The 22,134-nt window shown below is 44.8% G+C and overlaps 1 protein-coding gene across 4 annotated transcripts; it reads left to right on the plus strand.

The window, feature by feature from the left end:
* The first annotated feature begins 688 nt into the window (after window positions 1–688).
* Window positions 689–21,820, plus strand: LOC115074667 (glutathione S-transferase P 1-like). 4 transcript variants are annotated; one of them, XM_029574326.1, is made up of 8 exons: window positions 689–774; window positions 905–1,024; window positions 2,074–2,109; window positions 7,034–7,182; window positions 11,506–11,593; window positions 16,454–16,557; window positions 17,565–17,672; window positions 20,725–21,820. In XM_029574326.1, the coding sequence occupies exons 2-8, from the start codon at window positions 952–954 to the stop codon at window positions 20,908–20,910; spliced, it is 744 nt and encodes a 247-aa protein (XP_029430186.1). In that variant the 5' UTR covers window positions 689–774; window positions 905–951; the 3' UTR covers window positions 20,911–21,820. The 4 variants fall into 4 exon arrangements, with proteins under 4 accessions (XP_029430186.1, XP_029430188.1, XP_029430190.1 ...); XM_029574328.1 differs by having other exon boundaries at window positions 695–774; window positions 7,070–7,182; XM_029574330.1 differs by lacking the exon at window positions 905–1,024 and having other exon boundaries at window positions 703–774; window positions 7,070–7,182.
* Window positions 21,821–22,134: the final 314 nt, after the last annotated feature.

Raw genomic sequence — 22,134 nt, forward strand, 5'->3', positions numbered from 1 at the left:
TCTGTGGCAGTTTAGGCCCTGTGCTTCTGCTTCTGTGGCAGTTTAGTCTCTGCGCTTCTGCTTCTGGGGCAGTTTAGGCCCTGCGCTTCTGCTTCTGTGGCAGTTTAGGCCCTGCGCTTCTGCTTCTGTGGCAGTTTAGGCCCTGTGCTTCTGCTTCTGTGGCAGTTTAGTCTCTGCGCTTCTGCTTCTGGGGCAGTTTAGGCCCTGCGCTTCTGCTTCTGTGGCAGTTTAGGCCCTGCGCTTCTGCTTCTGTGGCAGTTTAGGCCCTGCGCTTCTGCTTCTGTGGCAGTTTAGGCCCTGCGCTTCTGCTTCTGGGGCAGTTTAGGCCCTGCGCTTCTGCTTCTGTGGCAGTTTAGGCCCTGCGCTTCTGCTTCTGGGGCAGTTTAGGCCCTGCGCTTCTGCTTCTGGGGCAGTTTAGTCTCTGCGCTTCTGCTTCTGTGGCAGTTTAGTCTCTGCGCTTCTGCTTCTGTGGCAGTTTAGGCCCTGCGCTTCTGCTTCCGTGGCAGTTTAGGCCCTGCGCTTCTGCTTCCGTGGCAGTTTAGGCCCTGCGCTTCTGCTTCTGTGGCAGTTCCCTGTATGGGCTGTAACTGCAGTCAGCTCTGCTGGCAAGGGGATAGCATTTCACTCCATTTCTGCTGTCTCTCCAACTAATACACTCTTTGTTTTGTGCTCTTTGTTTTGGGCGCAGTCTTTGACGGTGCCTGACAGCTGTGGGAAGTTCCTGGCTGTTTCTCAGGTGTTGGGTTTTCAAGATACACATGGATCAGCTTCCAGGTATTGTGGGCCTCTCCCTTTCTCCTCTCTCATTCTCCCACCTTTAGACTTTGACCCTCTCTCTCTCTCTCTCTCCTGGCAAAAAAGAACATTCCCCACCCCCATCATGCTTTTTGCTACCCTTTCCCAGTCCGAGTTGATGCTGACTTGGCAGAACCTGCAGACAGATAAAGTTTCATGTGGGAGTGGGAGGGCCCCAGAGCGCGAGACATCCAGCTTTACCCTGAAAAGCCACCTCCAGCAATAACCAGTAAGTGTCGGTGCTCTGTCTCTCCCATGCTTCAGTGTTGCTCTAGGTTGTATGCACATCAATGCAGTACACGTATGTGTGTGTGTGTGTGCGAGCGTATGTGTTCCCTGCTGTGTGCACACCTGTGCACATATATGTTTCAGTCAGAGCTGCACTTGTCAATGTTACAAAATCATCGTCTCTGTAACCAACACAAGGGACATTCAGATGGAGCCCAGGTTCAAGTGGATGGGGACCTGCCAAGGGCTAAAAGTCCTTCAGGGGTGTGCTTGGGATCCCTAAACAAACAACAGGGTATAAATTTATTGACAAACACCATTTACAGCCCAAGTGGTTAAAAACAGAGTAAAAGTAGGGTAGCAAAACTCAAATGTGGGAGCTAATCTTAGAGTCCGCAACACATTCTGAGTGGCATCTTCCCAGGATAGTAACAAGGATGGGAGCCTCTCTTTCAGACGCAAGATGCAATGCAGGGTACACAGAAGAGCTCTCGCTCTCACAGGAAGTAGCTGCCAATCACTGGCTCACCCGGAGCAAGATTTTAATAAAATCTAAATAAAAAAAAAATATATATATATATATATTTAGAGAGAGAGAGAGAGAGAGAGAGAGAGCTTCACTTGAAGTTTCCAAGCTGAGCTACTTCTGGTTCCCTTTCCTTGGGAGCTGCCCTCCATCTGCTGGGAGCCCATGGCTGTCCTCTTCACTTCCACCCAGTCTCAGCGCTTCCTCTGCTCTGGTCATCCAGCGAGCGCCTCCCCTCCTCTCTCTAGCCCTGTGTCCCCGGCTGCCTCACCATCTTGGCTCAGGTGCCCAACGCTGATACTGCCACATTCACCAGCCGCGCAGTTCTGCTTTCTGGAATTGTGCCTCGCTTTCCCGGTCTCTGATCTCAGAGCCCATCAAACCCCCACAATACAAGAATCTTGGGGTACCCTTGAATAGCTATAACCCTTCTCTCAGTAATGTTAGAGATAGAAAGGATACAATAGGACACACACATATTTCCACTTTGCCAATTTGTATATTAACCTTCTTTCTTTTTGCAGTGCCTGGCTATGTTATCACCTATTTTCCACTTCGAGGTAAGTCTAACTCTCTCTCTCTCCCATGGAGAAGGGAAGCTCACAGTCATGGCACACAGAGCCATGCAGGGGGCACAAGCACTGGGAAGCCGTTCTACAAGGCAAGGTGCGACATTGACAGGAATCTGAATAGGAGCTGAAGATGTCACCGAGTCCCATCTCTTGCTGTTCACCAGTTTCAGTTTCTGATTTTATGATAATCCTTTGCTTTCAGTGTTGCCAGTCTAGATCCATGTTACTGTATGACTCAGAAGCAGGTCTGGCTTTCTCTCAATGTTCTTTTATTGGCCATAATATAGGTTAAAACCAGGGTGGCCACTGGATCCCTGCCAAACAAGACACTAACTAGCACTGTGCCCAAAAGGCTGAGCCTCCTCTGCCAGCCCTCAGATCAGCAGCACTGGCAGTGGACCAGCATCCTGGGGGCACATTACCCCATCCTCCTTCACCCAGAAATACAGCTGAGGGGACAGGGAGCAGATGCCCACCGTGACCCTGTAATGTGGGCCTACTGTCAGTACTTTGCCCAAGAACTGAGAAGAACCTGAAGGAGAGGAGGGGGAGGAACATGGGAGTGCAGTGAATGAGGAGGAAGGGCGAGATGAAGAACCTCAAAGAAAGGAGGGGAGTGAGAAAGGGAATCCAAGTGCAGGGGAAATGAGGAAGACCCTGGAGAGGAGGTGGAGGTGAAAAGGAACCGTTGGGTGGGGGTGTGGAGGAGGAGATTGGAAGGATCTCAAGTGGAGAGGATGAGAGATGGGAGGACCTGAGAAAGAGGTGGGGGAGATGTTGAATAGTCTGGGGAAGGGGGCAATAGACAAATGGGAAGGGGTAGGTGGAGAGGAACCTTGAAGGGGGAGAAGGGGAAGGGAGAAACAGCAGAAAGGAAGATGAGAGAGAGCAGGAGGAGGGATTATGGGGATGATGCACCAAGCCAACTGCACCCTGCCTCCACTCAATCCCAGGTCTGCCCATGTGCATCAGATAGGAAATTCAATCCAATTTCATTTTCTGAGTCTGACCAGATTGAAGAATAGACCTGTGGCACTCGAGTGGTCAGTGGCGTGGTTACAGCCAGAGGAAAGCAAACAGGAACTCTGGCTCGGCTTAAAGTGATCTTTACTTACAGTGAAAAGTAAACACAACAGTTCAGCAGGGCAGCACAAACTCAGGAGTTGCCCAGTCTTGCAATCTTTAAGCAAGGGAAGGTCGTTCACCAACCTCGATACATATCTGATCTCTGCATGAGCCGGGACTCCATCAGCTCCCCAGGGACCATCTAACCCTTCTTGGGCCTGGAGGTCTTATCCTCTGGGGAAGGGCTCCTCCCTTGAGCCAGGATTCCCTGCGGCTCTCTGTCTTAAAGAGGACCGGGTGGGATATTCTGAGCCCGGTCCTTTAAGGTAGATTGAGGGCGTTTCCTATACTCTCTCACAAGGACAATTCTTCATGCCATTGTTAAGTAGTACAAAGGATCTGGGACAGTTTATATAAAACAGGACGTGACATGGCAAAACCACTGCAAGCAGATGAAATAATGCCCACCCCTTACCAGATGCTCCCTCTCTGAGCTGCTGCATAAGCAAGTTTAACAATACAAGGACATAGGTGAACTGCAGCGGGGGTTATTTGATTTGCTGGTCTCTATCTGCTGCTCAGTACAGTCCTTCTCCATCAGCCATATTACACCCCCCGGGTTTCTACCTCCCTTCCCAGTACAGCCTGCAGGACAGTAAGAGCCAGGCTGCGCTGGGAAGCTGGACATAGGACTGGCTAAGGCATGGGCCGTAATCAGAACAGAGAAACTGACGGCACTCCAGTTACACGCACTGGTCCGCTTTTATTGAATACACAAACTATAATATTGCCTGCTCCTAAACAGGGCTCTCTTTCCCCTTTAAACCCTGTTCTCTTCCGGGTTCTATTTCTTCTTTTATTCCTGGCGGTGAGGTGAACGGTACCTCTGCTGGTCTGAGCATTCGTTCCTTGCGTTATCACTGGGACGGTCTCTCTGCTAGCACCGCATCTCCTGCATACTTCGCTGTACACTTGCAGATCAGTTTGTGTGTGTTCCCATATCTCAATAAATGTGAACTCTGCAAACGACCCAGGACGGGGCCTAATGCGGTGACCCTGATGTCGCTCAGTGGTCCTAACTCTGCTGACAAAAGCCAGCGGCTGACGTTCTGCTGCCTCCGAGGGAACAGATAAATAATTTTCCAGACACAGGTTTGATAGCAAGCAGGATTAAAGTCTAAAGTGGGACTACTCCACCATCAAACCCCTCCAAATACTACAGAATGCCACTGCAAGGATAATCATGAACGCACGCAAATCAGACCACATAACCCCCATCCTCAAAGACCTCCACTGGCTCCCCATCCCATCACGCATCCTATTCAAAACTCTCACTATCCTACACAAATCCATCCACATAAATAATTCCTCTTGGCTCAGCGAACCGCTCCGATCCACACAATCCACCCGCCCCACTAGAGCAAATCTCAAAGGCACCCTACAAGTCCCGCCCCTCAAGGAGGCCCGACTCACAGCAACAAGGGACTGTGCTCTCTCAATTGCTGGCCCAACTCACTGGAATGCCCTATCCACAAACCTCCGCCTGGAGCCCTGCCTTACTAAATTCAGGAAAATGCTAAAGAATTGGCTCTTCCACCAGGCATTTCCAGACTAACTCCACGCACCTCTCTCACCCTCTCTCCTGCTTCTCTGTTATCTTTGACTCGCTCCAAGTAATTTGCATCATGTAAATGTTATCTCTCGAGTTATTGTTACCTCTCTAGTTCAATTTTCAGACTCCCCCTAGAGCCTCCTGCCCTCGAGTTTCTACTGTTGTCCCTCTCCCACCCTTGTTCATTATATTTTCCACCTACTGTTGAGATGTAAACCAATATGATGATATATGTTGGTATAGAAAAGCGGTTAAATAAATAAATAAATAAATGTGTGTGTGTGTGTGTGTGTGTGCACGAGAGCATGTGAAAGTGAGAGTCTGTATGTGTGAGATAGCATGAGAGCCAGCATGTGAGAGTGAGAGCTTGTGTGTGCATGAGAGCACATGAGTGTGTATATGAGAGAAAGAAAGCATGTGAAAGTGTGTGAACAGAAAGGGAAATAGAATAAAAAAAGGTTACTAAGAGCCAAGAGAAACAGATAAGTATGTGAGAGAAAAATAAAAGTGCAAAAGCTTGCTGGGCAGACTGGATGGGCCGTTTGGTCTTCTTCTGCCGTCATTTCTATGTTTCTATATGTGAGAGAGAGCGAGAGAAACAGCATGTGAGACAGAGAGAGGAAGGGAAGGAGTAGAGAGAAGAAACAGAAAATAAAAAGAGGAAAAGACAGAAGAGGAACATGGGAAAAAGAGGCTAGGACCAACAGATTAGAAAAATAAGATCAGACAACAAAGGTAAAAAAAAAATGTATTTTGAGTTTTTAGAGATTGGCATGTGCTATCTTTCAGGCCGATACAGTAAAAGTCGCGGGAGAGCGCCCTCTCTCCCGGCGCGCGCACAGGCCAATCTCCTGTGCCCACGATTTAGTATCGGCCTGCATGCAAATGAGGGCCCGCGGTAAAAAGAGGCACTAGGGACACTAGTGCGTCCCTAGCACCTCTTTTTTGACAGGAGCGGCGGCTTGACAGCTGATGCTCAATTTTGCCGGCGTCGGTTCTCAAACCCACTGACAGCCACAGGTTCGGAAACCGGACGCCGGCAAAATTGAGCACCCCGTTTTCAACCCGCGAGCTGCGGGATGATTTTTAATTTTAATTTTTAATTTATTTTTTATTATTGTTTTACTTTTGGGACCTCCGACTCAATGTCACCATGATATTAAGTCTGGAGGGTGTACAGTACATTTTTTCCCAGTGCCGGCAGAAATTAACGCCTGCCTTTGGGTACCCACGTTATGGAATACCATGCCCCCGGATCTATGACAAGAACTATGCCCCAAAAAATTCAAACAAAAACTCAAAACATGGCTGTTCACACAAGCCTACAGAAACAACACGTAACCCACATTCTCTCCCTCTGTCTGATCATAATTTTAATTAGATTCATCACCCTGTAATTAGTGACTGTGTGACCTTATATGATCTATTTGCTCTACACTCTTGCTCCAGTTTCAACCTTTCACCTTTCACTATCCTGTAAATAGCCTCAGCCCCTGTAATTAGTGATTTTGTAATCTTTATGTGATCTATATGATCTTTGTAATTGTTACGGCTTGCTTATCCTATTATTTCCAACTTGCTAGTTGCCTGTTATAGCCTCCCCTTATAGACTTAATACACCTCGGATTTATGTGATTCACGAGACTGATGTGTCTGTCACGATTCGCCTTTCATATCATTCCTGAATTTTACATCAGTGCCAGCAATAATTAACTGTCCTTCAAACTCAACTTGAAACACATCCTGACTAATACCCACATGCAATATCTCTGTCTTGCCAGCATTCACTGCTAAAAAACTATCACTCAACCAATTGCTCACTGTTTGTTTGTTTTTTTGGTTACGTTCCATCGCCTTTGAAAGAACTTTCATCTCCTGTGCTCTAATACTGAACCCCACCATCCGGTGATCACTCACCATGACATCAGGAACACTCGTCCATTTGTAGGCATCAGGTCCTGTATCGCGCCCTCCAGGGTGGGTTCTTCTAATCAGTTGCCAGAATGGTTCTCCCTGCAGAGAATCCAGGATCTCTCTGCTTCTGGACGACACCGCAGCTGGGATGTCCCAGTCAACATCAGGCAGATCGAAACAACCAAGAAATAGCACCTCCACTTTCATAGCAATTTTGTAAATGTTTTCAATAAAAAAAAAAAGAGAGAGAGGGAAAAAGGAATAGTGTAGATTTTCTGCAGGGAGAGAATAGGGTCACTAATTTTTTTTGCTCCCTTCCAGCAAAAATCCTTTTTTTCTTCAATTTTACACACATAGGACGTGCAGAAGCCATTCGCCTGCTTCTTGCAGATCAGGGTGCTGAGTGGCAGGAAGAAGTGGTTTCAGAACAGAAGTGGAAGGCTGGAGAAGTGGACCTCAAAAAGGCAGTGGTGAGTAACAAGAAAGTTTTGTGTGTTTGTTTTAAATAAGAACATAAGAACATGCCATACAGGGTCAGACCAAGGGTCCATCAAGCCCAGCATCCTGTTTCCAACAGTGGCCAATCCAGGCCACAAGAACCTGGCAAGTACCCAAAAACTAAGTCTATTCCATGTTACCGTTCCTAGTAATAGCAGTGGATATTTTCTAAGTCAACTTAATTAATAGCAGGTAATGGACTTCTCCTCCAAGAACTTATCCAATCCTTTTGTAAACACAGATATACTAACTGCACTAACCACATCCTCTGGCAACAAATTCCAGAGTTTAATTGTGCGTTGAGTAAAAAATAACTTTCTCTGATTAGTTTTAAATGTGCTACATGCTAACTTCATGGAGTGCCCCCTAGTCCTTCTATTATCCGAAAGACTAAATAATTGATTCACATCTACCCGTTCTAGACCTCTCATGATTTTAAACACCTCTATCATATCCCCCCTCAGCCATCTCTTCTCCAAGCTGAAAAGTCCTAACCTCTTCAGCCTTTCCTCATAGGGGAGCTGTTCCATTCCCTTTATCATTTTGGTTGCCCTTCTCTGTACCTTCTCCATCGCAACTATATCTTTTTTGAGATGCTGCGACCAGAATTGTACACAGTATTCAAGGTGCGGTCTCACCATGGAGCGATACAGAGGCATTATGACATTTTCCGTTTTATTCACCATTCCCTTTCTAATAATTCCCAACATTCTGTTTGCTTTTTTGACTGCCGCAGCACAGTGAACTGACGATTTCAATGTGTTATCCACTATGATGCCTAGATCTGTTTCCTGGGTGGTAACTCCTAAGATAACACTTGCTGTAGTTACATAATGTTAGCTTCTATTTTTCCCTATATTCATCACCTTACACTTGTCCACGTTAACATATTAACGTGGACAAGTTAAATTTCATCTACAATGTCCTTGAGTTAGTCATGTAGCTTGTTAGCATGTTAGAGGAAGTATCTTTTTGTAGGTAGTTATTAAATCTCTATGAGCCACACCCAATGTCCTTGAAGCTGTGAGAAGGTCTAACTGTGCTCATGAGGTCATCCAGGTCGCTTTTCTGCATACTGGCTCAAAGCAGGGAATAGGCAGACAATCCTTAACCTAACTGACTAAGCCTCATGCTAATGCTCATGTCTACCCCATCTCTAGGCTAATCCTAACACACCCCTCGAGGTATGTGAGGGAACTGCCAGGTACTAGCATGACCGAAGATTCTTAATCAATACAATGATTTCATAAACAAACAGTGAGCAGAGTAAATCATCAATATGACAACATAATACTGAAAACAATAAAATAAACTCAACCAAGGAAATGACACGAATGAGTGCTATAATACAAACAATTGTGTACCAACATAGTAAAAAATAAAATGGAAACAATAATCAGAAATGCTATTAGCTAAGGTGAGATTTATCATAATTGAAGTGAAAAGAACACAAAAGTGGATATATGGATAATTCAAAGTAATAAGGAGTACATGCAGGGACGGTGCTAGCTTTTTTAACAACATAAGAGATTGCCATGCTGGGTCAGACCAAGGGTCCATCAAGCCCAGCATCCTGTTTCCAACAGAGGCCAAAACCAGGCCACAAGAACCTGGCAATTACCCAAACACTAAGGAGATCCCATGCTACTGATGCAATTAATAGCAGTGGCTATTCCCTAAGCCGTTAATGGACTAGGGGGAGAAGAGGAGTGAAATATGGATAGAAGGGCAATAAAGAAATAAATAATGAAAAGAGGTCAATGTGAAAGACAGATATAAGGAAAGAGTTGAAGAGAAAGCTGTGTTAAGTGGAGTGCCACAGCGATCAGTATTGGGACTGGTTCTGTTCAATATCTTTGTCAGTGACATTGTGGAAGGGATAGAAGGTAAAGTTTGTCTATTTGCGGATGATACAAAGATCTGCAGCAGAGAATGAAAAGTGATTTATAAAAGCTTGAAGAGCAGTTGAAGATTTGGCAGCTGGGATTCAATGCCAAGAAGTGTAGAGTGATGCAGTAATCCCAAAGACTGGTATGAGACGGGGGGAGGGGGGGAAAGGCTATTGTTCACGGACCAAGAGAGGGATCTTGGGGTGATAGTTTCTGGCGATCTGAAGATGGCGAAGCAATGTGACAAGACGATAGGTAAAGCCAGAAGAATGCTGGGCTGTGTAGAGAGAGGAATAACCAGTGAGAAAATGGAGGTGTTGATACTCTTGGTGAGGCCTCACCTGGAGTACTGTGTTCAGTTCTGGAGCCCGTATCTCAAAAGGGACAAAGATGGTCCAGAGAAGGGCTACCAAAATAGTGTGAGGTCAGTATCAGAAAACCTTTTCTGTTGGAAAGAAATCAGTAGAACTAGGAGTCACGAAATGAAACTCTGAGGATGCCTCAGAGCCAACGTCAGAAAATATTTCTTCATGGAGAGGGTGGTGGATACCTGGAATGCACTTCCAGAGGAGGTGGTGAAAACCAAAACAGTGAAAGAATTCAAAAGGACATGGGATAAATACTGTGGATCCATAAAGGCTGAAGGATGGAAATGAAGAAAAGAGTGCATGGAGTAACTTAAAGGTGCGGCGGTTATTACCCTTATCCAATAAGCCTTCATGCTGTTGATGCAACTCCATCATGGCTCTCTGCTTCAACGGCAGGGGGAAAAGGGGAATTGGATTCATTCAGCAACCAACGAGGGCCCCCCCTTTTATGGTCTGGGGAAACAAGTATGGGGGTCACTTGCTGATGCGGCGGTTACTACCCTTGACCAATAAGTCTAATACTTTGATGCAACTCGGAAATTGCTCTCTGCTTCAATGTCAAGAGATAATGGGGAACTGGATTCAACAGCAATCAACAAGGGCTAGTGTGGGAAACTGCTAAGCACAGGGGTAACGGGGAACTGGATTCAAACAGCAAGCAATGAGGCCCCTGACTTTTATGGTCTGGGAAACAGATAAGCATGGGGGTAACCTACTCGGTGCAGCAGATACTACCACATAAGGTTGCTGGGCAGACTGGATGGATCATTTGTCCTTTTCTGCCATTGTTTCTATGTTTGATGTATCAGGAACTGCAAGCTTATCTGAAAGCTGCTGACAGAAAATGAAGGGTCCTCACCCACTGAACCAAGTCTCCCAGAACACACTTGCCCAATCAGAGCAAAGATTACCGCTGCTAATAAATAGGGAGGATAAATTGCAAAGCTATTTTCATAAAGTACTATACCCACAGAATGAGGTTTTAGAAAATTGCTCATCCTCTATGTGCAAGCTTTTGCCTGTAGTAGGGGGCACATACTGGTACATTTTCAAATGAATTACGCATGTAAATCTAACATACTATCATAGCAATTTTCAAAAAGCCATTTACCCACAAAGTGCACTCAACACAAGTAAAACCTTTGGACAATTCAATGGCATATATTGTAGTAATTTTCAAAATCCCATGTGCATGGGGTAAAGGGCATTTACATGTGTAAGCCCAGTTTTAAGTGTGTAAATGCATTTGAAAATCAGGCCCATACTTTTGAATATGTCCTCTCAGTGTGGAACGACGGGCAGACTTTTACCTGCCTTAAGGGATGGCAATTTTCAGACAGCCGATGAATGCAGGTAAAATGCTTTTTTACTCACATAAATAAATCAGTTTGAAAATTATCCTCAAATTAGCTTTTGATACAGTTTTTTGTCTACAATCGCTAGCGGGTACATAACAGAGGGAGTGTTATACAGAGCAATAACAGTAATTCGTTTGTGTAGGTTTCAGTATGGGACATGGGATAGCAGTAATGATTTTTCAGAAGTTTAATTTTAACAAAAAAAGATTGCAAACTGTTAGAAATTATGATCAGAATTACTTACGCAGTGCATGCTATGGTGAACTTGCGTATCTTGGGGAATGACATAATGTTGCATTGCTTCACCCTAAGCTTAGTCCTATGCAGTTCAATCCCATGAGATTCACTTTTACTAAGAGTCTACTAATAAAACTGCTGTCGCTCATACTTATGTGAGGAATCTTCTTCTTAGTCACCACCATGCCATATGCCTAATATAAGTACAGAAATTAGCAGAATTATTTTATACTTAGGTAATAAAAGCAGTTTCAGAACAGTGCAATCTACACCTGGCTTCTGTCCTGGGTTCTGAAATCTGTGAGGGCAGACCACAGGGCCTTAGGTACTTTTCTGGTCGACTCAACCAGCATCCTGGCCCCTGGGGGCTCGACCATCTGAGGGTTTTCCAGTTTATTTCCTTGGTTTGTGACTTCTGCTTTCTGATATTATTTAATCATTAGGCATTTGGTCAGTTACCACAATTCCAGGATGGAGATTTTGTTCTGTACCAGTCGAATGCAATCCTGCGATACCTGGGGCGGAAGTACGGTGAGTTTCAGGAGAAGGGTGTGTGACATTGGGGAGGGTCTGCACGCCGCAGTCTCTGGGGTTCTGCGCTGTGACAGCGCCAAGGCTGCTGCTGCCTGTGACGTTTGCAGAAGTTCTGGAAGTTTCTGTTCAACATTTAAAGTAAAGTATAACACGAGACTTTACAACTTAAAGCTAACAGATAACATTTATATTTATGAGTGATCCCTGACCATGCTTTATTGGGTCAGAATCTCTACAAGCAAAATAAACATGTTCAAATCACAGATGCAGCGATACAATGGCAGAAAAAGAACAGGAATTATTAGGAAGGGAATGGTTAATAAAACGGAAAATGTCATAATGCCTCTGTATCGCTCCATGGTGAGACCGCACCTTGAATACTGTGTACAGTTCTGGTTGCCGCATCTCAAAAAGATATAGTTGCACTGGAGAAGGTTCAGAGAAGGGCGACCAAAATGATAAGGGGATGGAACAGCTCCCCTATGAGGAAAGACTAAAGAGGTTAGGACTTTTCAGCTTGGAGAAGAGACGACTGAGGGGGGATATGATAGAGGTGTTTAAAATCATGAGAGGTCTAGAACGGGTAGATGTGACTCGGTTATTTACACTTTCGAATGATAGAAGGACTAGGGGGCACTCCATGAAGTTAGCATGGGGCACATTTATTTATTTAAAACTTTTATATACCGACTTTCATAAGCATATCACATCGGTTTACAGGTAACAGGGGAATAAATATTTTGAAACTGAGAGGGAAGTATAAAGTTACATGTAACAAGGGTATAAAAGAACTTGGAAGAGTTGTAGAAAAATGGTCAGGTGACCTAGGAGAGAGGATTTTAAATAGCTAGAACAATAACTATATTATCATTGCTTGTATAATTCAGGAGGAGGAGGAGGTAGAGGTAGAGGGGGAAAGTGATATGGTGGGGGGAGCTTATTCAAGTGTAGGCTTGTTCAAACAGCCAAGTCTTAAGCTTTTTTTTTTTTTTTGAAGGTGGCAGTGCAGTGTTCCAGGCGGAGATCGGGTGGCATCGAGTTCCATAATGTTGGTCCCATTATGGATAGTGCACGTTATTTGGTAGATATGAGCTGGGTGAGATTGTGGGCGGGAGTAGCTAAGGATCCCTTGTAAGCAGTTCTGGAGGGGCTATTGGAGGGGAGGTATTGGAGAGAGTTGTTTAGCCAGGTAACGTTTTGGTTGTTTAAGGTTTTGTGAATAATTGTGAGGCTCTTATAAAGGATTCTAGATGTGATCGGAAGCCGATGGAGGTCTTTGAGGATCGGAATGATGTAGTCTGATCCACGTGAGTTAGTTAGGATTCTTGCCGCCGCATTTTGCAGCATTTGGAGAGGTTTGATTGAAGTTGCTGGAAGGCCTAAGAGAAGGGAATTGCATAGCTTTAGATTTTCAAAACTACGGAGCTGGTTTTGGCCAGAAAAGTATCTGCAGAGAAAAGCAAGGGCAAATCTTGGGGGGGAGACGGGGGGACGGGACTACTTTTCCTTGGGGCAATTTTCAAAGTAAAAGCATGCACATATTTTTCTTTTGAAAATGGGTGAAAATTACTTAGGTAAAAAGTACCTAATAGCAATGTGGGAAGGCTGAAAATTATCCCCATAACTGCTAAGATTATGAACTTTCAAGATAAAGACAGAATAATCTTCCTTGCACTACAAGAATATCAAATTATGCAGAATTCCGCCAAAGTGGCCTCAGTTTCAGAGTTTTCCTTGGAGCTGCAGTGCAGATGGAAATCTTCTGTTGAAGTGAAAGGAGAAACTGCTGGATGAGAAAGCGGGAACGCTCCCACCTTGACTCAACAAATCATCAAAACCATCAGGACATAAAGAGGGTGATTTTCAGAGCCAATTCCCATGACTAGGTCAGCACTTTATTCTGCCTGCAGAAATGACCTGCCCTCATATTGCCCGCATAGGGTGCAATTTTCAAATAGCCCGCAGAGCTGCAAAGTCCCCAGGCACTTTGAAAATCAGTTGGCATGACATGCAACTGCTCAAAGTGCTGGTATAATTCCCACCTGCTTTTTATGCAAGGGTCTAGGGTGGGAAATATCATGCAGAGTTTTGAAAATCCAGTGCACACGCACTACTTAGCTCTCCTGACTTAAGCAAACGCCCAGGGAACATCTCTTTGTAACCAGGCCAACGGGGTGCAGCCCGTGGGTACTTTCAGCCAGGCAAAGGAAGGAAATTTCTGACAGCCCCATTACCTGGATAAATCGCTATTTACCCAATTAAATGGCTTTGAAAATTGCCCTCTATGAGGGGTAAGTGCCTGCCTGGGGGTAAAGTTAGAGGTTCTTGTTAACCCACAGACTTGACACTAATTTTCAAAGGGAAGCTCTGTGCGTTCTTTCCCTTTAGAAATGATCCCACCAAACCTACCAGCACACATTTAATCAGCATTCAACACAGTGAATCATGAAATACTAATCAAAAGGCTAGAAGAAATTGGTCTACATAACAAAACAATTACATGGTTTAGATCGTATCTAAGTAACAGATTTTTCCAAGTACAAATTAATAACACAGTGTCTAAAAAAAAACAACAAACCCCTAAAAACAGGAGTTCCTCAAGGATCTGCACTATCAGCGACACTCTTCAACCTTTATCTACTCCCTCTTTGCCATCTTCTTGCAGGGCTTGGAATCATACACTACATTTACGCTGATGACATTCAATTTATCATACCCATTGAGGACACCATTGAAAAAACACTAAAATTAGCCATCATGTATATTGACAATCAAACAATTACTTAACCAAATGGAATTAGTAATAAACATTGAGAAAACTGAATTCCTTCACCTAGAAAGAAAGAATATAAACATAATTCAAACACCAATAATACTCAAAAGCGATCAAAAAGTCGATTTTGCTGAGAGAGTGCGCAACCTCGGAGTGATAATAGACACAGAACTAAAGCAGCAAATATCACTAAAAGTTAAAGAAGGTATGTCAGACTAATGGTACTTAGGAAACTAAAACCAATGCTGACATTATCAAACTTTCGCACAGTACTTCAATCACTAATATTTGCGAGTACCGATTACTGCTAGGACTACCTTATACTTCGATAAGACCACTGCAAATATTGCAAAACTCTGCAGCTAGAGTTCTCACAGGCAAAACCAAAAGGGATCACATTACAGATACTTTAGCGGAATTACATTGGCTACCAATAGAGCAAAGAGTTCAATTCAAAGCACTGTGCACCATACACAAACTGATCCATGATGAATAAGCAGAATGGCTGAACACAGCACTACGAGTACATGTACCACATAGAAATTTAAGATCAGCAAACAAAGCTCTCTTAACTATTCCATCAGTAAAAACGGCAAGACTAACCCAAGTAAGGGAGCAAGCACTATAACTGGCAGGTCCTATTTTATGGAACACTCTGCCTTTAGAACTAAGACTACAGAGAAATTTCAAACTGTTTAAAATAAATCTGAAAACCTGGCTTTTCAAACAAGCCTTTTACAAAGAGAACGATGAAAATAAGTAAGGTGCAGCCGGCAGCAAGCACCCAACACATAATCTCCAGGTGCCTACTTGGAAATTATTCTTATCTCACTGATAATCGTAAAGCAATTAAAAGGCGCACCATAAATCACGTGAGCCTCACCCATGAGACACGTCTCAACAGGCAACATATATCAATAATCAATTAGTCTTCAAACAATTCTATGTTTCCGGACACTACTGGCACCTTTATTTTTGTAAAGTACTAACTATGTATTATTATAGGTGCCTCTTCGTAAACCGTTATCATGATAAATAACGTAATGATGGTATAGAAAAAGTTTTAAATAAATAAATGTGGGCAGATAGTTTTTTCCGAGAAAAATTCCGTGCAGACTTTGGAAATTGCAAACTTTGAGTGTGAATACAAACCCTGCCCACAAGACGCCTCTTCACACCACAGGGGAAAACACAGACGCCCTGCACGCGTATCGGGCAGGCAGTTTTCTACTGTTAAAGCTCTGTTTTACCTTCAGAATTGACTTTGAAAATTACCCTTCCTAGGACATTTATTTACTTATAAATGTTTGATGTTGCCTTTTCCAAGTCTGACTCAAAGCGGAATTCAGATTAACATTAAATTCCAGTTAAATTAGTATCACAGCTTACAAACGACAACATATGAAACAGGGAAACAGATAAGCTTAGAGGAAGATTAGATTGCTGACAGAACCGGTCCCTAATACTACCCTTTTCATTGCAGATAGAGTCGGTGATTCTGTCAGCGTCTTCTTTTTCTTTCTTGACCATAGAAAGCATCTTGACATCTTCATAGCATAACCCAATGCTACGAAGCAGAACAAGCCACAGTGGCTCGTGTGCGGGACAGGCCACGGCGGGGTGTGGAGCTCAAGCCAAGTCTAGCAGTGCGGGGACCTCAGGTCAGAGGAGGGGGCGTGTCTGAGAGAGGTTCGGGAGAAGGCAGCAAGCTGTCGCCCGGAGAGGATGCCCCATGCATCTCCTTCCATGCCCTGCTAGCACCTTCTCCACCTGCACACGAGCATGGATCATAATGTTCCATTCCACGTTTATTAATCCAAAATGGCACACATAGGACTAAGAGCGGGCACCACACTGTTAACTCTCTAAGGCCATGCCTGCCCTTGGGAAAGCATTGGCTGTGATCATGGCTGTGTGCACTGTAATTTGGTTTTGTTTTTTTTTTGCTGACTTGTTGCTCTGCAGTCAGTGATGGTGGCATGAGGCTGTTTCACCTGGAGGTTTCTCCGCTGACGGTATTCTGAGGGGCAGATACATGACCAGATGGTACGTTTTGTTTCTTACATTAAATTTCTCCACCACAGGCCTCTACGGCAATGATGATAAAGAAGCTGCACTAATTGATATGGTGAATGACGGTGTGGAGGACCTGCGCAAGAAATATGCGGGTCTTGTCGTCCAGCACTATGTAAGTAAAGCATGAGGTCCCACAGTTTTGAGGGAGAAGGCTGGGCATTGAGGAAACTCCTTTAGAAGGAATGGGGATTAAGCAGAGTTGCTTACCTGTAACAGGTGTTCTCCGAGGACAACGGGATGATGTCACCCATGTGCGAGGACTAACATCAGATGGTGCCCTGATGCGGAAAATTTATGTCAAGGTTTCTAGAACTTTAACTAGGCACACGCATGCTCAGTGTGCCTTTAACTTATGTACTGGAAAGGACAAACTCTCTTTCCAGTACATAAGGGGGTAACCGGAAAGGTTACGGCCACCTGCATTATGAAGCATATACAGCCTGGAGCTATGGAAGCCTGAAAAATAGAGGAGCTGGTGCCAGCCTTTAGAATTCTCAGAAGTAGCTCACAGGGACTGGACCTGAGGAAGGATAATAGTAAACAGCGAGCACACAGAGAAATTGAGGATTTGGACCTTGGATTGGTGAAGGTCCTACACATACAGCTGATTCAATGACACTAAAATTATACTGAGGAACATTGTGGTGTGGTTAATGGGTTTCGTATTGTTGCCTCAGGTTATTGTGCGATTGGGACTGTTTTTGATTTTGGGATCTATAATTATGTCAACCTTGGACCGAGGTTTCTAGAGCACCTGTGTATGCATGTGTGAGCACCTGTGGGAGTGTAACATGCCTGTGGCTGAAAGGACAAAGGAGATCAGGTCACATGAGATAGAAAAGAAGTGGAGAAAATGCTTACCTTAAAGAGCACACAGTCCCCAGAGTAGAACTGAAGGATAGACACAGCAGCAGAGGAATGGGGGGCATGGACGAAAGAGGCCATCTGAAGAGTGAGGGAGATTGTGCATAACAGTTGGTGGCACCACAGAGGAGAGGGGCAGATTTGGGGCTGTGGCTCACTTAGGGAAGTGGGAAGATTCGTGGTCATTTCTGTTGTGGTGCCAGAAAAGATAACATGGGCCACTGTAACCTATTTTAAGCCTTTCTTTCTCCACAGGAATCCGACCAACAGAAATACATCAATGAGCTCCCCGGTCACCTGGGCCCGTTCGAGAGACTTCTCTCTCAGAATCCCAAGGGCTGCGGGTTCGTCGTTGGGAACAAGGTAGAGAGCCTTTCTCACCGACGCATTCATCCAGCCCTGGCAGGCTCAGAGCAGGGAGTCCGTCCTCTGCCTACCCCACACATCTGGGGGAAGCTTGGAACAGGGGACTGCTGGAGATCATCTATAGCAGGGGATCCCCCAACCTTTCCAAACCCAAAGCACGGCCTATATCAACAAAAACGTGTGGCACACCAACTTCCGCAGAGGAGGTAGGGTGGACACGGAGAGCAAAGAAAGCACCGGAAGCCCCACCAGCCTCTCTTCCGAAGCAAAGGGAGAGAGGGGGGCAGAGACGTACATGAACCTATCACGATAGACCAGCTCCCTAAATATACAAGTGCAGGAGAAGCCCGTGTGGTGTGGGTGGCTGGTTCAGGTACCTCGGCTGCCACATGTGCCTGCTAGAGCTTCTTCCACACTCACCGCAAGTCATATCCAATGTATACCCCCCTCCTTATCTCACTAAGCCAGGGGATAGGACAGAAGCTGAAGGACTCGGAGGAGGCTCAGGACAGGGAAGATGAGGAGATGCTGTGTGCAGGGCCCAGCTATCCATGCCCTGCCTGATTACCCATTAATTGCTCTATCATGATTCCACGGGGTCTCAGAAAGGAGCGCCAACACATTTAAGAGCCAGCACTGGTGTCTCTTGTTGCTGCGGGTTGCTAAAAGAGCCTAGGGGTTTGTCCTGGATCTGATCATCAGGCAGGGGTGACTTGTTTATGGCACAGCTGATCAAGTCTGAAGGCCCACCAGTGGGCCATGGTATACCGGTTGGGAAACACTGTTTTAACCAGTTAATAATCCAGGGGGGGGGGGGGGGCCGATGCAACACTGTGTGGGGTAAAACTGTGCTGAAATTAAAATTCCTGATGCAGTAAGTTAATGTCTCAGAGTTAAAAAAAACAAAACTGCACTGACTGGAAAATGTGCAGAAGCTGAACATACATTTTAAACCCTGGGAAGCCTCTCAGCTGTGATTTATGCGCACAAAAATGCTTTCATCAATGAAAATATTTTTTGTGCGCATAAGTCATTTATGTACGGAAAACCTGCTTTGTATGGGCATAAAGCATGCTTTCTGTACATAAATCCTGATTGCAAGCACTGGCGCTGGAACTCTTGCTTCTGCTCATTGACTGACACCAGTGTTGGAAATTTTACTCCACCTCAGACCAGGAGTGGAATTTCCAGCACTAAGAAAACACAAGCCAGCTCGCCTCTCCGCATTGAGGGGTAACAGCTAATGCTTTCATTTGCAGAGGATGGCCATGCGAGGGCGCTGAGCAGGATGCACAGTTTTGCATGTACATTTTCTGTACACAAATTTTCTTGCTGCATCAGGAATAAGTTTGTGTACAAAAAATGTGCACACAACTGTGGGTGAAAGCGTGCGCTCTGCCGAGTGTACCTTATTGCATCGGCACCCACAGTAGGATACTATCCCATTACTTTTTAATTCCCCGATGAGGCTCTCACGAATGACCGCCAAATATGTAGCCTTTGAAAATCCAGATAAACTGCATCAGCAGACTCTTCCTTATCCACACGCTTATTAAGCCCTTCCAAAACATTAAACAGATTTGTAAGACAAGACTTCCCTTTGCTAAATCCACATTGGCTCTGCCCCGTTAATCTATGGTTTTCCAGATGGCCAGTAAGTTTGTTCTTCGGAATAGTTTCTAGAGATGTGACTCGGCCGAACCTTTCGGTTCAGCCTTCGTTATCAGCCCGCCGTGGGAAATTTTGTTTTCCTGCGGTTTGGGCCAATTTTATTTTGGCTGCCCCCGAAACCTGCCCCAACCCTTCAAATTTAATTACATCTTCCTGGTTCACCCTTGCTTTAGTTCCTCTAAATCAGGGGTACCCAACCTTTTTGGGAGCGTGGACCCCTTTTCAAATTCCAAAGTTTTTGCTTTTCTTTCATTTTTACCTGCAGTTATGTGCCATATAAAGAAAAGTTATTAATGCAATAATAAATAAATCATTATTTTATTTAACAGCTTTTATATACCGTCATTAATTAGGACCATCACAACGGTTTACATTTTAAACACTGTCGCATAATAACATATTACAAATTAATAATCAATTACTAAAATACATCAAATAATTGCTCAGAAATAAAACCAAATAAAATTCTATAAAATCTCTAACATAAAACATCATTAATAATATAAAATGACAATAAACACTAAAACCTTAATTAAAACAAACAATAAAATAGCTACTCTAATAATCTCCTTTCACGGTGGTAAAAGCCTTTGTGTATAGCCATGTTTTTAAATCCTTCTTAAATTGCCTGAGGTCGTTTTGAAGTACGAGTTTCAAGGACATGGCATTCAAATTTTTTGACCCTGCAAGAGAGATTGCTCTGTCTCTAACCTGGGTTAATTATATGCACACCAGACATTTATAATAAATAATGTTTACTGAAATAAATGGAATACATTTGCAAAGCCCAGCAGTAAATGTGGAAGAATGTACTCATATTCAGTAATTTATGTAGTGACTACAGGTACCTACAGAGCTGGATCTGGAACAACTGGGGGGAATGGACTGCTGGAGGAGGACAGAGAGAGTGATTGGCAGGGTGGGAAAGAGAGAGAGATACTAGCAGAGATGGATTAATGGAGAGAGAGAGAGAGAGACTGGTGAGGGAGAGAGAGTGGTGGAGGGAGAGAGACAGACAGACTGGAAGGGATGGACTGGTGGACATAGAGAGCGCAACTGGTGGGGATGGACTGGTGGAAAGAGAGAGAGACAGCACAACTGGCAAGGCTGGATTGGTGGAGGGTGAGAGAGTGACAGGTAGGGATGGAATGAAACAGAAGCATCCTGGCAGCTTTCAGTGATCCTTTTGTGATCTTAAGTAGCAAGTGATGTAACATAAGGACTACCTTTCTAATCCAAGTGGCAGATGGACATGCAAGTGACCGATCTCACTGTCCTTAATCCGGCAGGCAGCCCTGCTGCCGCGTGAGCATCTCCCTCTTCTGGTGAAGCAGAAGTGCTACCACTTATGACCTTTTGCGTTCCTTCCCCAAAACAGATTTCATATGCAGACTTCAGCCTCCTGCACGTCCTCCAGAATCACCTGCACCTGGCTCCAGACTGCTTGAAGGCCTTCCCTCTCCTGTCAGCCTACGTGGAGAGGATCAGCTCCCGCCCCAAGCTCAAAGTTTACCTGGAATCCGAGGCCCGAAAAAACCGCCCCATCATCCCCAAGGCCAAGTAATGGGCATCACAGCAATTAAAAGTCTGCAGAGCTTGAAGGGATGGTAGAAAGTCCAAGGATTTAAGGGTAAGGTATAATTCTGGCAGAGAAGCTAGGGGATATAGGAAGCTGGCAATTAGCCACCTCTAACCCTTTAATTAATGTGAAGCATTTTGATGGTACTAATGGAATTGTGATATATCAAGTAAAATAATTTTATCAAGGGCAATGGAACATCTTTTGGTTGAGAGGACCAAGCCAGTCAAGGTGTGCCCCCTCCCCATTCCTCCCTTTACCCCCTTGCCACCCCACCACTCTCTTTCTCTGCGCCCACACATCCTCCCTTTCCCCTTCTCTTCCTCTGACCCAGCCTCTCTTTCTCTTCCCCCACCACTCCCCTCTGTTCCCCTAACCCACCCTGCTTCCCCCCCCCCCCCCATTATAGAATTATCCTAAATCTGACAACATAAGAACATAAGAAGTTTGAGTAAGGATGAATTCAGAAAGCAGGCTTCAGTGGTCTCCCACTGATCCTACATCATGTGACTACAAAACCAGTGTGGGAAGAGTAGAGGTAAACAACAAGTGTACATGCTCTGGATTGAGGGAGTTAAAGACACAAGAAAAGTAAGCTGTTTCTCACATTCTGACTGGGATATGTTGTGGGAGATTGCATGCATCTCCCAAAACATGCTTTCAGATGTGCAGACGAAAATGGTACAATGGAAGCTAGAGAGAGAGAGAGAGAGAGAGATGCTCTCTAACTTCTAGAAATGACAGAACTGTGCTGCTTTCCTAGGCCCTTTTAACAACAGTAAAGGAAAGTATTGTACTGCATTATTATTATAACCATTGCCTTTGCTGTATTTGTGTATTATCTCTTCTGCACTGCTTTCTGAAGTGTAATTGAACACATAATAAATCTATTTCAGGAATCTACAGTTGTACTGACTTGAGGTGCGAGTGTGGAGTTTTGTGTTTTGCTGTAGATCTCAGCAGGGAGGTGCCTGGGGATACTGGCCTTATAGCTTACCAAACCCCCCCTCAGTGAACCTGTAACACCGCACCCCCTCCTTTTCTCTTCTCCAGCACCACTTCTTTCTTTCTCTTCCCCACACAACCCCCCCGTTTCCCCTCTCCCATGCTGATAAGCAGCGGACCAGCGATGCCTCAGGCCACATCCCATTTCTCCTCTGGCATCTGTGCTAACTGCTCCTTTGAATCCCGCAGCAGCACAGAGTCCAG

Source organism: Rhinatrema bivittatum, chromosome 13, assembly GCF_901001135.1.
Source record: "Rhinatrema bivittatum chromosome 13, aRhiBiv1.1, whole genome shotgun sequence".
NCBI classification, from domain to species: Eukaryota; Metazoa; Chordata; class Amphibia; order Gymnophiona; family Rhinatrematidae; genus Rhinatrema; species Rhinatrema bivittatum.